At 43.2% G+C, this 18,241-nt stretch overlaps 1 protein-coding gene across 3 annotated transcripts in view; it reads left to right on the top strand.

The window, feature by feature from the left end:
• LOC119004469 overlaps nt 1–16,191 on the top strand; it is a 99,962-nt gene extending 83,771 nt beyond the window's left edge. For 2 of the 3 annotated variants that reach the window (XR_005070227.1, XM_037071393.1), the window contains 2 exons: nt 13,052–13,124; nt 13,230–13,308. Coding sequence is in view for 2 of the 3 variants with exons in the window: in XM_037071393.1 (XP_036927288.1) it covers nt 13,052–13,124; nt 13,230–13,249 (93 nt within the window). In the remaining variant the exon portion in view is untranslated. Of the gene's footprint in view, nt 1–13,051; nt 13,125–13,229; nt 13,309–16,159 lie in introns of those variants that run through there. The other variant, XM_037071394.1, reaches the window with a different exon arrangement.
• Nucleotides 16,192–18,241: the final 2,050 nt, after the last annotated feature.

Raw genomic sequence — 18,241 nt, 5'->3', positions numbered from 1 at the left:
GATTAACAGCTGTGTCTGTTACCTGTTTTAGAATTGCCGTAGGAGGAGTATTTTCGGCTCTGCCGGGGGTAGAATTATTTATCATCATTATTATCATGTGCTGGGGGGCACGCTGTGCTAAGCTAATGTCGATACTTAAAGCAAAACTGGCTTAAAATGCTGTACCTCTATGGCCTGCCATAATTACTTGATTTTAATTTACATATTATGATAATTCACAAGTCGTACGGTGCTTTGCTTATTTATGGGTTTGGGTTAATAGGCGCTGACTGTCTGCGTGGTTCAACGTGGAGGTGTGTGTACTTGACCCACTTCCAGGAGTCTGTGTCACCGACGGTCCATTCAGCTGAGTCAGGTCTGCCCTCCCCACACACACTCTGACACCCTCCTCCTCCTCACAGTGCCGTTTATATGCCCCTCACCAGCCCCAGACCAATATATTCCCATTTACTGTGGCCGACAGTGGGTCTGAACAGAGCTACAAATAGAACGGGATCATTAAAAGAGAGCGGGAGCAACCTGAAGGTGAGAGCAGTGGGCTTTTTTTGTGGGAAGGTTGCCGGTTCAAATCTTATATATTTGATTTTAAATATCTATAAAAAAATAAAAGAGTATCAGCAGCTCTCCACAGTTCAAACACTTGAACCAGTAACAGTTTTCTGTCTTTTTTATTCATTTCTAAAGAGTTTTGTTGATTAATTATCAAATACTTTTAGCACATTTTTCTCACACATGCTCCTACACATTTTCTTAAAGCCTGTAACATGATTTTGTACTTCACAGTTCTGATGAGAGTCGGGACACTGTGTACTGGAGATCTGTAATCATACAACAAAACCAATACTGGCTGGTTCTTATCATCCGTGGAAGAAAAGGGATTACTTGGATCAAAATTGGTGTCAGGAAAATAAATCCCACTCATAGTATCCGAATAAAACACGTGGCTGTGACATACATTACATACAGTCTTTTATACTTGCTTTATGTCAATTATGAGGAGGTGGATGTTCCATTTTTCAAAAATGAGGTTAAATACGTGAATATGGGTTGTAATAAGCTGCTTTCACACTCGACCTAAATGGTTTCGTTTCTGATGAGGACAGCCTGGATTTTGCACACAGTTCCCCTCAGAAATATACAACAAAAATGTGTTACTGCTCATATTTGAAGACATGCCGCTCTCTGTAGCCTGGCTTAGTTTATTTGCATCTGCATCGTGCATGAAACTCCTTGGATTGCAACTTGCGTAACACAGTTGTGTAACACTCCTGGTCAACAGCTGCACCTGGGGAAAGCTGTTCAGGCCCAAACGCACTGAAAAGCAGAAACTGACGCACCTCATTTGATGGTGTCAATTCATGCGTCTGTGGCGCACTGCAGGCAGCAGATTAGAAACACCAGCGGTATTGCAGAAAATGTTTCCCAACGCACACACATGCGCACACACACACACACACGCCTCTGTGTCAAACCCAACAATAAAAACCCCTCAGCTGACTTTGTGTTACTCTGACAGTTTCCTTCTGCCGCCTCGCTGTCACAACAACATGATTGAATTTTACCTCAGCATAACAGAACTGGGATACATTTTCTTTTCTTTCTTTTTTTTTTTTTTTTGCAATAGCTGAATTTGGTCATTACTGATGAGAGATTTCACAGCAGTGTGTCCTTACAGGAGGCAGCAGGGTGTAGTGTGAGGCTGGGCTCGGCTGTGATCCCTCTCTCTTTCTCTTTCTCTCTACTTTGGTTTTTATTCCTACAGGTTCTTTACAGACATTTACAGAGCTGCAGAAAAAAGCAGTTATAGTCACAGCGTCCTCATTGGATGCTGCAAGTTGGAGAAGGAGGCGTGTGGCGTTCAAGTCACATTGTCTCAAAGTCTTCCAGGTCAGAAACTTCAACGTTCTGTTGATTTATTTCTATGCTCTGGTGAGTTCATGTAGTTTCACCATCAGGGGTGTTATGTAAATGTTCATTATCACATCATCGCATCTGTTTTTTAACAGGATCAAATGTCAACATCGACTGTTTAAGCGTCTAAGTATAAGCTTTGTTTCACGTCTCAGGGTTAATCTGAGGTAAGATGAGCGTGAACGAGAGCCTTCTGTCTTATCCGAACACGGATGTGTGGACAGTTTGATGTGGACTGCTGTACCTGTTGAGCAAGCGGTTTTTATTTCACCCTGGAGACTTCGCATCCGCCTCGAGCTGAAACCTGACTGGTCTGTCATGTAGCATTATGACTAAAGTTAATTACTAGAATGCACGGCATACAAAGCGAGGCCTCAGAGGGCTGTCATGGAGAGACTGGACGTATCTCGAACGCCTCATCTGAAATCCAATGAACAAGTCAGACGCTCTGCACACAGCTCACCTACTGTAAGTGTCAGTACAAGTTTGAGCGGATCACGGCGCCGTATGTCAGCCCGCTGGAGTTGGCCAAAGTTGCTGGGTTTTTTTTTTTGCTGATGGTCAAGCCACTTTGATCAGGAGACACGGTGCAGGACGATCATGTGACTCAGCAGATATGACTCAATGAGGCGGAGAGGAACCTGAGTCAGCTGAAAAACAAATACAACACTGTCATAACAAAAAGAGCGGGATGGAAAAGTGTTTTAGCTGAGCGAGCCAGAGCAGAGACGGTGAGGACGGCAGTGATCACACACTCAGGACGAAGCACTCAGTGCTTCAGATTATCGATTTTGTTGCATGTTACGTGAAAAGTGGGAAGTTTAAACGTGGTTGCAAGCTGAAAACTTGACGCCTACGTAGTTAATACATCTACTGTATTACACCCTCGTCATCACCTCATAAGGATACAGCTTCAAACATTCAATACGCAGCACCGCAAACATACATCCGTGAGAGATACAAAAAAAGATCTCCAGTCTGCCCGGAGGCGATCGAAGTGAATCGAGGGATGAACTGAGTGAGCGTGAGGACGAATAAGAGGAGCGTGAAAAAGAAGAGAGGGGTGGCCGAAGCACCCGCAGGTCAACAACCAAAGCTTCACAAGCGAAAATAGAGGCAGCTGCGCCTCAGGACATCAGCTAATGAGCAGGGAAAGTCTTTCTTTTCAAGAATCCCAGAGCACACGACGTGACTGCGAGGCCGTAGTTTGATGGTCCGTGGCGAATGATCCGTCATTATCAGAAAGGAAAAAACAACACGAAAAGGGAAAGTAATAATTCTGTAAATGAGGTGTTTCAGGCCAAAAGTCTGGGGTGTATTTTCGGGAATGTTTTAGTTTCCTTAAAAAAAATCATCAGTCATTACCTCAAAAAGCAGAAATCGCTCTGTTGTTAAAAGCCGTCTGTCGAGTTTGAGTGATGCCTGATGTGCTTCACTTGCACGCCAGCGATGATTTGTTTGGTAAGAGTCCACTGAAGGTGAGGGTTTGATTAACTCATCCCAGTGGAATTTAAATTTGGTAATAGCACCTCTCTTTAATGCAACGACAGAAATTTTATTTGAGATTTGAGATTCTTGTCACAAATCGACTGCGGTTACATGATTTAAAGGGAAAAGGTTTGTGTTATTCTCAACCCTGTCAACTGGGAAAACTGTGTGCTATGCGTGTTTCTGCAAAAACACTGATATGTTTCAACTTTACAATTCTTTATGTGGCAATTTTACAATTCTTGAGGTTCATTTTGTAATTCTGTCTTGTTGAGTTAGAAAAAAAGATCACGGTTTGGAGGCCAGACCTCCAGCTGCAGATGTCTAGAAGTCTTAAAAAGGTTAAAAACACAGATGTCACGACTTCCAGTAAAAAATGGTGGGTCTTTCTTTTCTCTCCATCTTACTTTATCTTTTTATTCCTCTTTTTAAAAAAAGCCTCCCGTGGAAATGTAATCTAAACTAAATCTTCAAAAAAGTGGCCAATAAACTGGAAATTTCACTTTAATTAGGCTCAGTTATTTCCAGAAGCAGCTGGTCATTGTAGAATTTCCCAAACATTACTCAAGCAGGAGTACGGAGTGTGTCTGTCGGGGACTATTTTCAGCTGCAGATTAATACACATTAAGTGCTCCTGTTAGTATTTATGGCAGCAGCACGGTGAATGTGGGACTCACTCAAAATAAACTACAGTGCCCTTGTTTATTATAATGAAGGGAACGTGTCACCCCGTGCAACAGTGTGGCTCATTGATGTTTTCTTAATAGGTTTTGGACAACAGTGGAGCTCTATAGGACAGAGGAATAATATAGTTCAGGCTTTGGCTGCACAGAGATGTTAGTAGGATAAATTGGCTGTTGGTTTTAGTCTTGTTTAGAATAATTAAACTGTAGGATATTAGCAGATGTGTCCTTTTAATAAATCACATTAACTACAACAAGAGCAGTTAGCCAGTCTACAAGGTTTGGTTCAATTTGTTCTGTATAAAAAATCCAGAATATCTGTCGGCAATGTGTGTTTCTGCAACTTGCGATTTTACATCTCGTGTGATTGCTCTGGTTAGGTTTTGGTTGGAGTTAGCAGAAGACGATGATTTGACTTACCTGGTTCTGCTGCCACAAACTAGGCTGTAAAAATGACATCTTGTTAAAAACATCCAGTGGATTCACACCTACAAATGTTAAAAAGCAGTTTTGAGCAGTTGTCTCTTGTTTGGCAAATAATCACCCAGCTGCCGCAAAAACTACTTGGTTAGTTTAGTTGGTTCTGTTGCCATGAACACAGCTGGAAAATGTCCCAACGTCCTGCTAGAAATATCCAGTGGTTTCATGCCTACAACTGTTAAAATGGTGTCTTGAACTGTGGTCTCTTGCTTGATAACGGATCTCCCAGCGGCCACAAAGGAACTTTGTTAGTTTATCTGGTTCTGTTGCTACAAACAAAGCTTGAAAATGTCCTGACGTCCTGCTAGAAATATCCAGTGGTTTCATGCCTACAACTGTTAAAATGGCATCTGGAACAGTGGTCTCTTGTTTGGCCACTAATCACCCAGCTGCCATTAAAACTACTTAGTGTAACGTGGTTCTGTTGCCACAATCACAGCTGGAAAATGTCCCGACGTCCTGCTAGAAATACTCAGTGGTTTTGTGCTTGCAGAGGCTGAAACACTGTGTCAAGCAGTGGTCTCTCGCTTGGAAACCACCTTACTTAGCTGCCGCAAAAAACACTTGGTTCGGGTGAGGAAACGGCACGGCAGCTGTCTTGCAACTACCTTCCCCTCCGCCTCCTGACATGAAAAGTCAGCTCATACAAGGTATCTAAACGTGATATGACACAGAGTAGAAATTTTATTATACGGTACATATGACACCTGCAAATTTGAACATGACAGCACATCTAAAAGATGAATAACTTATTTGTAGCACCATACAGTCGTTAGCAGCTGCACTCGATCTGTCTTCACCTCTCTGCCCCCTTTATCTTGGAGAAAGTACAGCATTACATATGCGGAAGAATAGATTTTTTCATGAATTGTGAATCCCTTCAGAATCATAGAAAAAGGTGCCGCTACATTCACAAGTAAATCCTTTTTCATACATACCTCAAGCCAACATTTCTCGTTTGAGTGAAGAGGCCTTAAGAAAAGATGAAAACGTGTTTCTCCATCAATGTGACTGCCTTTCGTTTGCATTGTTGCATTCAGCTGGGGTTTTTTTTTCTTCTTCTAAATGGATTTCACTCTTTATGTATTCGCCTGTACCGCTCTAATAGCACGAGCAGAGGTTAATTCTGTCGGTCTAACGGCTGTAATTAGGTAATTACAAAAACACAGTTGTACAGATGGTATTTTTACTGACTGCAGTTAGCAGGTAACTGGCAGACGAGGTGAAGCTTGAAAGACAAGGTCGGACTGATCTGATTCTCATCGTGGGAATGATCTGTATGTTTTCTGGTGCTGTAGATGGCTGGAGGTGAAACCACTTGCCGCTTCTTTTGTTTTTAATGAAATAAATGGTAAAAGACGAGTACTGCTTCGACCCCCGACTCTGTGTTATCTGAGCGTGGTAGCCTTTGATAATGAAATAAGTTATTTAGACGTACAGTGCGACCATTTCTTTGATGCTCAAGGTAAACTGAGTCAGATTCCTGCAGCTCTTTTGAAATATGTAAACTCTATGAATTGCACCGTGAACTGTTGCACACCGCAGTGACACCGGTTGTACCTTTGCTGCAGTTGCACTGTTGCAAATGACTCTGTAAATCACCATTTGTCAAGTGTCCGCGAGACATCCTCGGGGTAGAAATTAATAGCGTGAACACAACGGATTGTCTTGTTGTGCAGCCCTTTGCACTCTGTTGTGTAACTAGGTAGGCTGCACACACAATGCCACCCGTTCCCATAAATTCCCGGCCGAGGGTGAAAGCGAACGTTGACGAGGACCAAGCCTTTATCTGAGAATGATAAATCCCCCTCCACTGCCACACAGAGGATCACTGAGGAACCTTGAGCTGATTTATCTAGCTCAGAAAAACAGGGAGAGTGAGGAAGCTGTCCTCTGGCTGGATATCGCTGCCATTCTTCATTTGGGTGACGTTTCACTCAGCCCTTGAAGAGAGTCCCAGGGAATACTGCTCTTTCTGTTTTTAAGAGAATTTTTATGGCGTTTCTGCTTCATAGGATGGTGTTTAGAGAAAAAAACAGGAGAAGTGGTATGAAAGGTATGACAGTGGTGTTGCATTCAAAGTCACAACACCGCGAAGACGGTGTTTTGTTTGTTTTTTGTGGCTAGCGATGATCTCAGTCTGTCACATGAGGATATTTCCAGCACAGATCTTGAATAAATGGAATTGAGAGGGTTTTGCATTTGCATGATTTTTACATCAAGCGAAAGCTTGTTTCAAATATGTGCAATACAAAAAATAATCATGTTCACAGAGAGCCCGGAAACAGAGGAAACTAATATAAATGTAGCTTATTAGTTGTGTGTGTTTCCAAATGTATTACTGTTGGCAAAGAAACCGTATCACCTTGTGTTTTTCTCCAGTGACTACGAGCAACACAGGACAAAAAAGTGTATCAACTTGTTTAGTCTTCAATAGAGTCTATAATAAACCTCATTGCTGGATAAATCACAAATCAGGGAGAAAGGTGAACAGTTCTACTATTGTGTATATGCATAGATTTTTAGGAAGCTGGCTAGGCTAGCGGACAGGCTAACCTAGCTTGATAAAAACATCTACAAGGCTCCTGTGCTAGTGGCGTAAACAACAATCTGCTGGTTCCTGAGCTCCCAGTCCGGACCATCAGCTGCAGCTACAGTTAGCTGCCCCTTATTTGTTTTGAGTATGAATTAGATAGGTGGCCTTTTTCCCACGTGTTGCACCTTTAACTTGATCTCAAGATATCCAGCACTTATACAGGGTGAACTGTGTTGTTAAAGCAGCAGAGAGACCACTTTCAGTTCCCCACTGCAGCCCCAGTAAACCAGAATGCAATGCAGCCATCGGAAATGTGAGACAAATTCTCACTTTCCTCGCCTTCAATACGCAACCCAGCGTAGAGTTGAACAGAATCACAGCCCTTCTCTGGAGGCTGTCAGACTAAAGCAGGCGAGGCAGGTTGAAGGACACCGGGTACACGGCAGAGCTCGACTGCAACACTTCATCACAGAATCAGTGCCTCCCGTAAGGCGCCGAACATCACGGATCTAACAATGTATGAGTGGTCGAGGTCAGATATTTCTTTTTGAGCCGGTGAAGTTTGGCAAAAATCCTGCTTTGCACTCATTGAAACCTAGGAGCTGGCCAGCACAGGCGGTCTGCTACCAACTCAGACCCTCCACTAAATAATTAATTGTCTGCTGTATCAGGGTCTGGGTGAATCCTTTATCTTTGGTTGGTGGGAAAATATCCGATAAAACCACTTGTTACCGCGACCAGGGAGAATACTTTATACTGTCTTTTTGAAGTCTTTTTACAGGCGACTGCACAGTCTCATTATTGTGAGTTGACACTTGAAGCTGGAAGGCCTTGGCTCCTGGTAAATGTTCAAATCATGACAAAGATATTGTGTTTTGATTTCTGTCAGGTGGTCATATTCAATGCGGGCTAATCCACACCAAGCAGGATGGCTTGTTGGGTATTATACTTTATGTTTAATCAAATGTCCTCAACGTGGACTTTAGCCTTAGCTATGTGCTATGTTGTAGACAACAAGTGTCTAACTTTTGCTCACTAACCTTTCTAATTCTTATTTCAGTCCCAGATGTGTCTTTACTTTTGCATTCAGCAATCTGCACAACTTGAATTATTGTGTCATTTTTGATGAACATTAGCAACGAGAAGATATCCATGCCTACATCTCACAAGTATTGATGCCGTTGGAATAGGAGTAGATAATTTTTAATTACTCACAGTGGTTGTAAATTAGCCACAGAATGAACAGTGAGCTGGAGCATAAGTTGTTTAGGCAGAGTCGGTCTTCATTTATCAAATAAACACATTTATTAAGTTTAATTATCCTGAAGCTGTCATGATTTTTCCGTTTGTGTGTGTTTGTTTGTTTTTTTTCAGCCCTTGCACATTAGAATGTCCCTTCTGGGCGTATTGATTGGTCAAAAAAGAGAGGAGAGAGAAGTGAAGGGTATTTAGTCAGCGCCCATGAATATAATCCTCTATTACATATTGAATTTTATGTGGTGATGTTATAAGTTTTCTGAGCAAAATCACTTTAGGCTCGTGGCTCAGGTGGTCGAGTGGGGTGTCCAGTTATGGTAAGGTCGAAGTGTCCTTGAGCAAGATACTAAACCCCAGATTGCTCCTGATGAGCACTGGCACCCTGCAACTGATGTATAAGTCTAAAAAATGTTTATCTATTCTTTATCCCATGATGCAAAAAGCAGTTCTGCACAGTGATTTTCAAAAATGCCCGGACACATGATGGACAGCTTGAATTGTTGTTGTTATGCTGGTAGCGGCTGAGCCCACTGTAGCCAGAGATGAGCAGCAGCCAACAGAGCTCACGTCTTTCTAACTCCACACACCTCAGGCGCAGATTGGCCGTCGGGAGCACCAGAGGAACTCCTGGTCGTCTGCCAATCTGATTGGCCTCGGTGTCAGGCTGGTGTTAAACATGCTAAATTACATGCGGAGGCCTGAATCAGAGAGAAAAAGAGCGCGGGGCAGCTGCAGTCCCTCAGAGCTGTAAACCATCAGCCCCCCTCGCCGCCTGCTTTTAACCTGATGGTATGATCTCTGTCATAACACGCGTCAACACAACATTCAATCAGTGCGTGGAGTGTGGCGTGGTGAAAAATGAAGGGCACAAAGGGAAAAGGTAGTGCTGAGAGGCCACATTGAGCCTGGGAGGGAAACGCTGCTAAATGATGTAAAATGACAGATGTCATGAGGAGCAGGGGATGTGATGCATACACATGGAAATAATCTATAAAAAGAACCTGCATAATAAACTGCACGCTTCTCCGCCAGGTGGATGTATCACACTCTGCGCTACCTTGACATCATGAAGATAAATCCATGTCCGGTCAGAGCGCTGAAGGAAATGCCAGGTGCAGAGATATTTATATACATATATGAATATTCATCGCCGTTAATATGGAAGTGCAATGGCTGCTTTTTAACTCTTTTCGATGGGTAAACAGGTTTTATTTTGACAGTGACAGTGCATGAATTTCAAGCCTATTAAGGGTCACATGAGCTCTGACATCACTGGCCTTTAAACGTCCAATCATACAGCACAATCAGGCAGAAGTGTGGACCTCAGGACCGACAGCCGTACCTGTTTACCTTTCTAGACCCATATCTTGTTCCATCTGTCCAATACATATATCACCCATCTGCCGCTGGGCTACATCAGCTGCCAGTCATGTAGCGATATTGCTAGTTGTCCTGCCAATCACAGCGGGACCAGTGGCGCCAAAACCAGCAATCATCCGTCTCAAAGAGGCCTCTGGACAGAAGCAGAGTGATGCGGCTACAAGCAGCACGAAGGCGGTGAATGGATGGATGTGTGATAGATGGATTTCATCATCCAAACCTGAGCTGTTGTATTTCACCTTTTGGTAATCAAACTTTTTTTTTTATAGGTTGTTTCATTATTCATGTATTCATTGAGGCTAAGACAAGTCTGCTATTTTTAATGCTAAGCCACCGGCGCCTGTTTGAATTCCCTTCTCACTCGCGTCCCTGAAACATCTAGGTTATACCCCAGAGTGAGCCGAGCCGAGCCAAGGTGGGGATGTGAGCTCTGAAGTTAGGGGGGGAACAATACATTGATTTATTTGGTCTCACATGATTTTCACTGCTCTGTACAGTGTCTCATTTCTGCAGAGTAACGTGTTGGCGGGGAGGTTAGATGGTGAGTCACATACAATTCTCCCGCTGTCATAGAAGCAGCCACATAGCAGTTATTACACAGTAAATAAAGTCCTGGCTGATTTATTTTCTTTTTCTTTTTTTCTTTTTCTTTTTTAGCTCAGACGTGCTCTAAAATCTATCAGGTAATCTAAAATATAGTTTCAACAGCAGGCATCTTTTGAAAAGCATACTTTTTTTCTAAATGGGTTTCTCTTGCCCAACAACACCGATTTGCACAATTTCAGCTGCGTTTCAATTTCTGCCGCGTTAAGTGGGCGAGCGAGCGAGATGAGGAATAGGGGGAGAGGCGGACAACGAGAGGCAGGATCGTGAGGACTTTCGCTTTGTGGCGTTTCAATTGGATCTACCTGCATCATCGAGTCAGGGCCGCAGAGCGTCCGGGCATGCCTCAGGATGACCCTCGGCGCTAAACGTATCTGACACCTTTAATGGTGGAGGCAGACAGAGATGTTTGTTTTAGGCTCCACAAGGGAAGAGAATTGTTTTCAAATTATCTCTGCACCTGTCTGCTGCATTGCTCTCAGACCGCTGCAGGTGAGACTGCTCGGCTCCAGCTGAGACTGTAATTGGCCAAATGCAGCTTCGGTCTGATGGGAATTGATGCTTTGGTAAGCCCCGCCCCCTGAGAATTAATTTTACCTAAACTTCTGCGATCTGTCCTTTTGATAGGATCTTCTCTGGAAGTTAATTGGGTCCATTGTGGACTGAGATCCGTCCTCCATTCAAGTTTTGTGGAAATCCATCCAGTAGTTTTTGCACATTCATGCTGACAATCCAACCAACCAACTAACAAACACACGGGTGAAACATATGAATATATAGTAGAGAGCTGCTCTCTCTTGACCTGCACACCTACTGAGCATGTTGGGAAATCCAAACCTTGACAAGCTCTTCGTGATCTTTTATGTTTACTAAACTCTTCTGACACGTTTTTGGGGGAAGGGGTTGAGAAAATGGTTTGTGAGGAAAAGCGTATTTGCATTTGCAGGGTTGGACAAGCTGCAGACTGTAACTTTACTTCTGAGTGGTTTTATTGTTGTCGCCTTCTGTCCCTGCTGTAACTCCGCAGAATCCCACCCACACTGCTGCATCTCAGACAGCACTTATGTGAAGATCAATGCTTCCTGAAGACCTTTTCCATCCCACTTCTTCTCTCAAAATGGCTGGACAGCGAAGTAGAACTGTAAGATTTAATTTCACAGGTCAGAATTCAACAGGGCTGATCGTTGATCTGCAAATTCATTTGACTTCTGACATCAAGTGGAAATGCACCCGTCTGAAATTCTTGTGTTGCATGTTTAAACGAGAGGAAGTCAATGCGAACATTTGCAGAAACTAGTAAGTGTCAGCGTGCCAGCGAGGGTTCGACTCTCGCTCTGATTGCTCTCAAAGAGACTCGTGGAAATCTGAAGGACAGATGTCTAAAGCCTGAGCTGTTTATCATGACCTCAATGCCGGCTGAATGAAATTTAATTTGTTCTTTTCAGTTTCACTCTCTGCCTGTAGCACAAATGCTCATAGTGTATCAGTGGGGGTTTGATAGGGTTATTCATCGATACCATTTATTCAGTCATTACTCCATCAGGGGCCCAGACGTATAAATTGCACATATTAGTGATCACATGCGGTGAGATGCATGCTGTACGCCAGGCGCACACCGTTATGAGTCTGCCAGGCTGAGTGTGAATTAGCAATGAAGCAAAAACAGTAAAGAGCAAATGAAGCCTTCATTTCTTCCAAAGCTGTCTCAACAGGCATTTTCTATAAGAACATTTATGGCTGTATGTCTTAATTCTGGCATTTTGGTTTAGTTGTTATGACCGTACGAATTCACTGCACCACAATAACTCTTTAATCAGTTCAGATGTAATGTATGCAACAATTTTCTGCATTAAACAACTCAATCTTTGTTATATAGTGTGTTGAGTCGTGTACTTACCTTATCCCAGATGCTTCCAACAGTGCTGAAACCCAGAGACATCCACAAGTTTACTCAAGGTAATGAAGCGTTTCATTTGGTTGCCGGCCTCTACGTCTGGGACAGAAACTTGGTGAACGAGACTTAACACGAGGAAAAATTTCGAACATGTGTGCCTGAGTCATGTCAGAATGATTTTCATCAGCAGTGCTGGTTATTAAATGGTGTGTACACCACCAGGGACGGCAGGATCATGTGTGTTTAATGTTGATCCACCCAAAACAGCCCGATTAATTTATTGTACGCTAGCTGTAAGCTAACGTTAGCAGGCAACTGCACACACTCTCTATTTCCCCTCTCCTCTCCGTAACGTTGCCTTCCCGTTCTGCCCCAGAACATATTTCACTGAACATTACAGAGCATGTAACACCCGGCATGAAGGGTCAGCCCCTGCAGATCACTGCTGCAGTCGGGTTGATAAACAGGAGTGAAGATACATTTCTGAGTTGTCCTCCCAGTGTTGGATCAGAGCAGAATCTGATGTGACTCTGGGTGTTTATTCCTCCAGAAGGTCGTCCTTCTCCTCCTGGCTCCCCCACGACACTCTGCAAATGCCTTTTGTTCTGTTTCCATAGAGCCCCCGGCAACAGACGTTACATATTGTATTTTTGATTAAACATTAACCCTGACCACATAATGATGACTTTTTCATTTGTTGATATTTTACCTGTACATGTCATCTCAATCTAATCTTCAGCTTGTATAGCTTGAGATCTCCTGTACCCTCATTAATCTGTCTGACTCTAATCTCCCTCTCTTTCCCCGTCGATCTCATAGTTGGAGTTTGCGAGCAGCCCCATCTGGCAAAGGGCTCGTGGAGTGTCGCTAAATGAACAGACATCAAGTCGCAGTGAGTATACAGATATTTGCTCGCAGCGCTGTGTTTGAAACCAGTTCAACGGCAGTTTAATTTTGTGCAAGCTCAATTTCATTTCCAGTATATTGCTGCCTTCAGGAGGAGGCGAGCACAGCTGATTGGCTTCTACTGTACGTCCGACCCAGGTCGAACCAGGATGGTATGAGAATATTAAAACATGCCTTTATCTCTCAGTTTGATCTGATGCTGGTCTCTGTGAAGAATGGGTTCCCATGATTTGAAAAAAAAAAAAAAATTGAAAAAGGTCCTTTTTTAGTCCAGAAAAGCAAATGAAGTCTGCATAATGTCCTCACTACACATCATGAGTCACATTCAATCTCAAGACGTGAACTCATAAGCCTGTTATGCACGGCCACCCGCTGAGCTCCTCAATTAATTTTGGCATCTTTTGTGAAATCACATCACTAAAATTAAATGTGATGCAGATACGCAGTTTAAAGCGGAGAACACAGCGCTGAGCCGGCCTCCGTTTCCTCCGCGATAACGCTGCAATTTCCCCCCGAAATGAATCCAGTGCAGAGAATTACCTACAGTGTCATTTTCTCTGCATGATCACACAGATTTTCCTATCGCAAAGGTTTCTGCAGAAAAAAAAAAATGTATCGGTTTATCTTCACCATGTAGTGGAACTTCTTCACCAGCGACGCCGCTGTCAGCAGTGCAAACAAAAAAAAAAAAAAAAGAAGCTGATTACAGGGCGGAATTATCTGGATTGCCTGTCTCTCTTAGCATCCAGAGATATTATAGCGCCAAAGAACAGAGAGAGGTACTTGCCTGGCACGCACTTGTTTATAAGATAATATCTCTCACGATAAGTCCCCATTCTCAGGCTCCGCCCCAAACAATATAAATGTATATGAGGGGAAAAACTAGGGCAAGCCTGAATCAGAATTTCAATAGACCCCATTTTTGTTTAGACTCGCAATTTTGACAGTAAGCACCGCCACACCCAGAATATCAATTGAAAGCTGTTATTCTTATGTCTCCGAGATGCGTTTTTGAGTGAGACACCACTCGGCTCAGTGGAAGTGGCAGCGGTGAAAATATCTACAATAATCACTACCAGAGGCAGATGTCACAGATTGTTATTTTCTCTCCCCCCCAACATGAATTATTCCTCTGATTCGGAGCGCCGACAACTCTGCCACCTTTCTCTCCCCCACACTACTATCAATGCCTCGACATTTCCGAGTCCTCTGCGACCCCTCCATACATTAAACAGCAACATTAACCGCTGCTCTGCTTGCTGATTCACTTGCGCAGTTTTACTGGAATGATGCTCGGAGATGTTTGGCTGCAGAGGCCAAAAATAGAAAGAGGGTGATGATGGATCGTAAAGTATTTCGTTTATTGGACTTAATGGAGCTCAGTTTATAGGTGGAAGAGTGAACCATTGAGTTAGGAGTGTCGGCGGCGTATTATACTCGCCATGAAGCCCCCGGCTCCCTTCAGAGAGCTGTGTGAATGTGGGCAGGAAACTTAGTTAGTCATATGTTGTAAAAGAATAATAAATGAGAAGGCTGTGAAACGAGGGGTCGGCAGAGTGATGACTTCAAATTAGGTTATTCTGATTATTCAAAGACCGAATTGGAGCGCCCATTGTGTCGGAGTCAGACATTGTCCTTAAGTGACAGAGTGGTTTTACTTTCGAAAAGAAGTGAGCAGATTTTTGTCTAAAATGTCAAGGAATGATTTTTCAAGGCCTCTTGCTGTGAAGACCTCTACGTCAAGCGCTCTTTCCTGTGAGGTTGATGAACAAACCGGCCACCTATAGTCATCTGAGCTTGAATGACGTGAAAGTGGGGGGAAGCTGATAGGTGCACAAAGACGCGAGAATGTTGCATTGGAAGGCTGCTCGGGTTTGCCTCCAGCCCCCTTCCAGCTGATTGAGTCCCGGCTCAGCCTCATTAGCGAGTTCGGAGAGGAAAGTTTGATGCAGGTGGGGCGGGGAGGGAGTTTCACAGAGCATGAAGGCCAAATACACCGCTTCCCATGACAATACCAAGGACACTGTGCTGCCGACTGCACAGCCATGGCGGAGTCCTTGGCTCATCTAAAATGCTGTTTCACATAATAGGGAGCGAGCTGAAAGCAAATAAACCACCCTGATAATGAGGCTTTCCCTCAATTTCGGCGACGTTTTTCCAATAAGAGTCATCTGTGCTTTTTAATAGACAAACATCTGCGCGGCTCGGAAACACAGAGTCTCATTTGTTCGGTAATTGTTGGCTGAGCACGGAGTGAGCTGACCCCGGATTTTGTCAATATCTATTAAAGTTTTAACAGATATGATAAAACGGTTATTCATTACAGTATCTGCGACTTTCATAATTCATGTGCTGAGCTTTGTGTATTTACACTTTGTCCCAGAAAGACCATTGTATAATCAGTAAGTTTCTCAGGTTTTAGCCATGTTAGAGGTTCTAGAGATGGAAATATTTCTTTGCTCCAGACGAAACTATTCAAACAACTGAATAGATGTTCGTGAAATTTGCTACAGACACTCGAGGTTCCCAGAAGACTGCCGCCAAAGAGTTTGGTGATCCCCTGGCTGCTGTTTTTTTTCAAGTGCTACCATGATGTGTTTTGTATTATTACTGAAACAGCTCAACAACCGTTTGCCACGTCACATGATACACACATTCATGGTCCCCCTCAGGAGGAATTGTAATAACTGTGGTCATCTTTTAAGTGAGCATGCTGACATTAGCATTCAGCTCGAGGCGCCCTGGTGCCCGAGCAGAGACTCACAGGGCCACTTGATTTTTCCGGAGACTTGCATGCAAGAATGGTACAAATTGATTTATTAAAAAAAAGGGATATTTTCAAACTAGGTGAGCCACAGTTAACTAAAAAATGTTGTTTATTTTGCTGTGAAAAACATCCTAACTACATGTTTGAATGTAATGATCGAAGCTCTGATGGAACAATGGTTTCATGTCAGCTTGACGTCCACGAGACTTCTACTTTTCACCAAATTCAGATCGGTTTTACTTGTTTCCTTGCAGAGATGGTTGCTGAGTGAGAGAGGAGAGAACAACAGTACTGCTGATCCAGGCTAGCACCAATCTGCCAAATCAATAGTGTAGTTTTAGTCATTTTTGACCACTTGTTGTGCGCTGTTGTCTTCATTACATCTCCGCAGCTCATATTGTACTTTTTGATTTATTTGACAGCAACAGTTCCAAGTTACTCTGCAGATTCAGATCAACAATACAAGATAAAATCAATGAATGATGTTATTTCCACTGTGGGCACTTTTCCGGCACTGTCAGTTATTTTTTTTTTTGTAATTCTCTTTTCAAAATAAGAGCGCTCACTGACAAAGACGTTAGATGTAAATGGAGCTGGGCGAGGCTGAAGACAGTACTGTACACATCGGCCCTTTCTCTGTGACGTTAGACAAACTGCGACATGCCACATGTGCCCTCCTCTGTTAAAAAGTGATGAATTATTCCAACATTAGGATGCACACCGCTGCCACACACAAGCAAACAGGGGGCGCCGTCGTGACAACTACGCTTGTTTTCCCAAGATCCCGAGGGTCCAGCAGCCAGGAGAGAGTGAGCGCGATTGCTTGTAGCTCAACATGTTGCGTAGGCAGAGGTTTGTTTACATTGTTAAATAGGCCGGATTTGATTCAGCTACAGTAGACTACAGTAGCTGTGACAAATCATATTAATTATTGATGGTTGAATTAAAATTATTTATGGGGAAATTTACATTGAAGCTAAAATGAAATCAACTTGATCCGTCCTCATTTCTGGCTCAATTTCTTATTTTTTTTCAAGTGGTGAAAACACTTTCATATGACTTCTTTGTGTGTATTGATTGTACTGATTGTTTTGCGATGGTTCATTTACTCTCCTTCACGGTGGCACCTGTAATTCTGGGACTGGACAAAGTGGCTCACAGCAGAGCGCAGCAGTAATGCACATCAGCATCTTGAGAAAGGGTCCATGGATCAGGACAGACTTTTTGTAAGGGGAACCTCAGCGACACAGATAAATATCCATTAACCTTGATGAAAGTGCCTCTAATGGTGACTAAAAGGTGCTTTCCATCCTGCTTAGCTACCTCAACCCAGAGAGAAAGACCACTGATGGAGAAAATCTTGGGTTCTTTCAAAGTCTTGAAGGTCATCACAGGTATTCAGGACAAGATCTTCAAAGATAACAGGGTCTCATTGTGAGCCCGGTGATGGATTCATACGTGGTCATGCGAGGCAGAAAGATGGTCTGAAACAAGAGCTCTATATATATTCTAAAACACAATGCTTCAGAGAGCTTCTCCTTTCAACAGCCATCTAGAACAGCTCTTCTGTGACCTTCATGCTTCAGGTAAATACAAACAACTCGTTCTCAGATCTACTGAGATCCCTCGTGACAGCCGGTCATGATTTAATTGATTAAGCACCGTCGCATCAGTCTGAATACATAAAACCGATTTCACAGTAGAACTCCATCATGTTTCTTTTACTCATAAATACACTAGAGGTTCTCCTCTTATTCATTTTCCATCTGATTAAGATATAAAATCCATTTGAGGCAGGTCTGCAGGACTTTTCCAAAAGGTGTGTGAGTATCTGAACATTCATGGATCAGCTCCCACGAGAAGGTGTGGCATGAAATCACCAAAACGAAGCTGCGTGTTTACACGCGTGTCCTGGCTATTCTCAAAGAATACCTCATTCAGCTCCAGGCATGTTTTTTATAAAACAGATAACCTACTGATTCACGAAAAATGATTTGCATAAAGCTTGGGTGGTTAAATTTGTAACAGATTCTTGAGGCTCATGAAAAGTAACTTATAGCTCTTTCTTTCAGTAAGGTGTACTCGATATTCACACCCCATCTCTCAGACAGGATTACTTCCTCTTCGGGGTTGTCCACAAGTTGCTGCAGCTTTTCACCAACTTCCTCGCTTGCTTTTGTGAAGCCAGAACATCCGCCACTAGACCCCGTGACCCTGCCAGCTCAACACCAGACAAACTTGTTCCTGCAAGAGAGGTGTACTTGTCTCAAGAGGCAGACGGATTCAGATCGGTCCATCCACAAGACCTTGCGAGTGCATGGTCGGAAAAATATATA

The sequence above is a fragment of the Acanthopagrus latus genome, chromosome 16 (genome assembly GCF_904848185.1).
Source record: "Acanthopagrus latus isolate v.2019 chromosome 16, fAcaLat1.1, whole genome shotgun sequence".
Taxonomy (NCBI): Eukaryota; Metazoa; Chordata; class Actinopteri; order Spariformes; family Sparidae; genus Acanthopagrus; species Acanthopagrus latus.
Note: the sequence above shows the minus strand (reverse complement) of the source record. Positions and strands in the feature narration are given on the sequence as shown.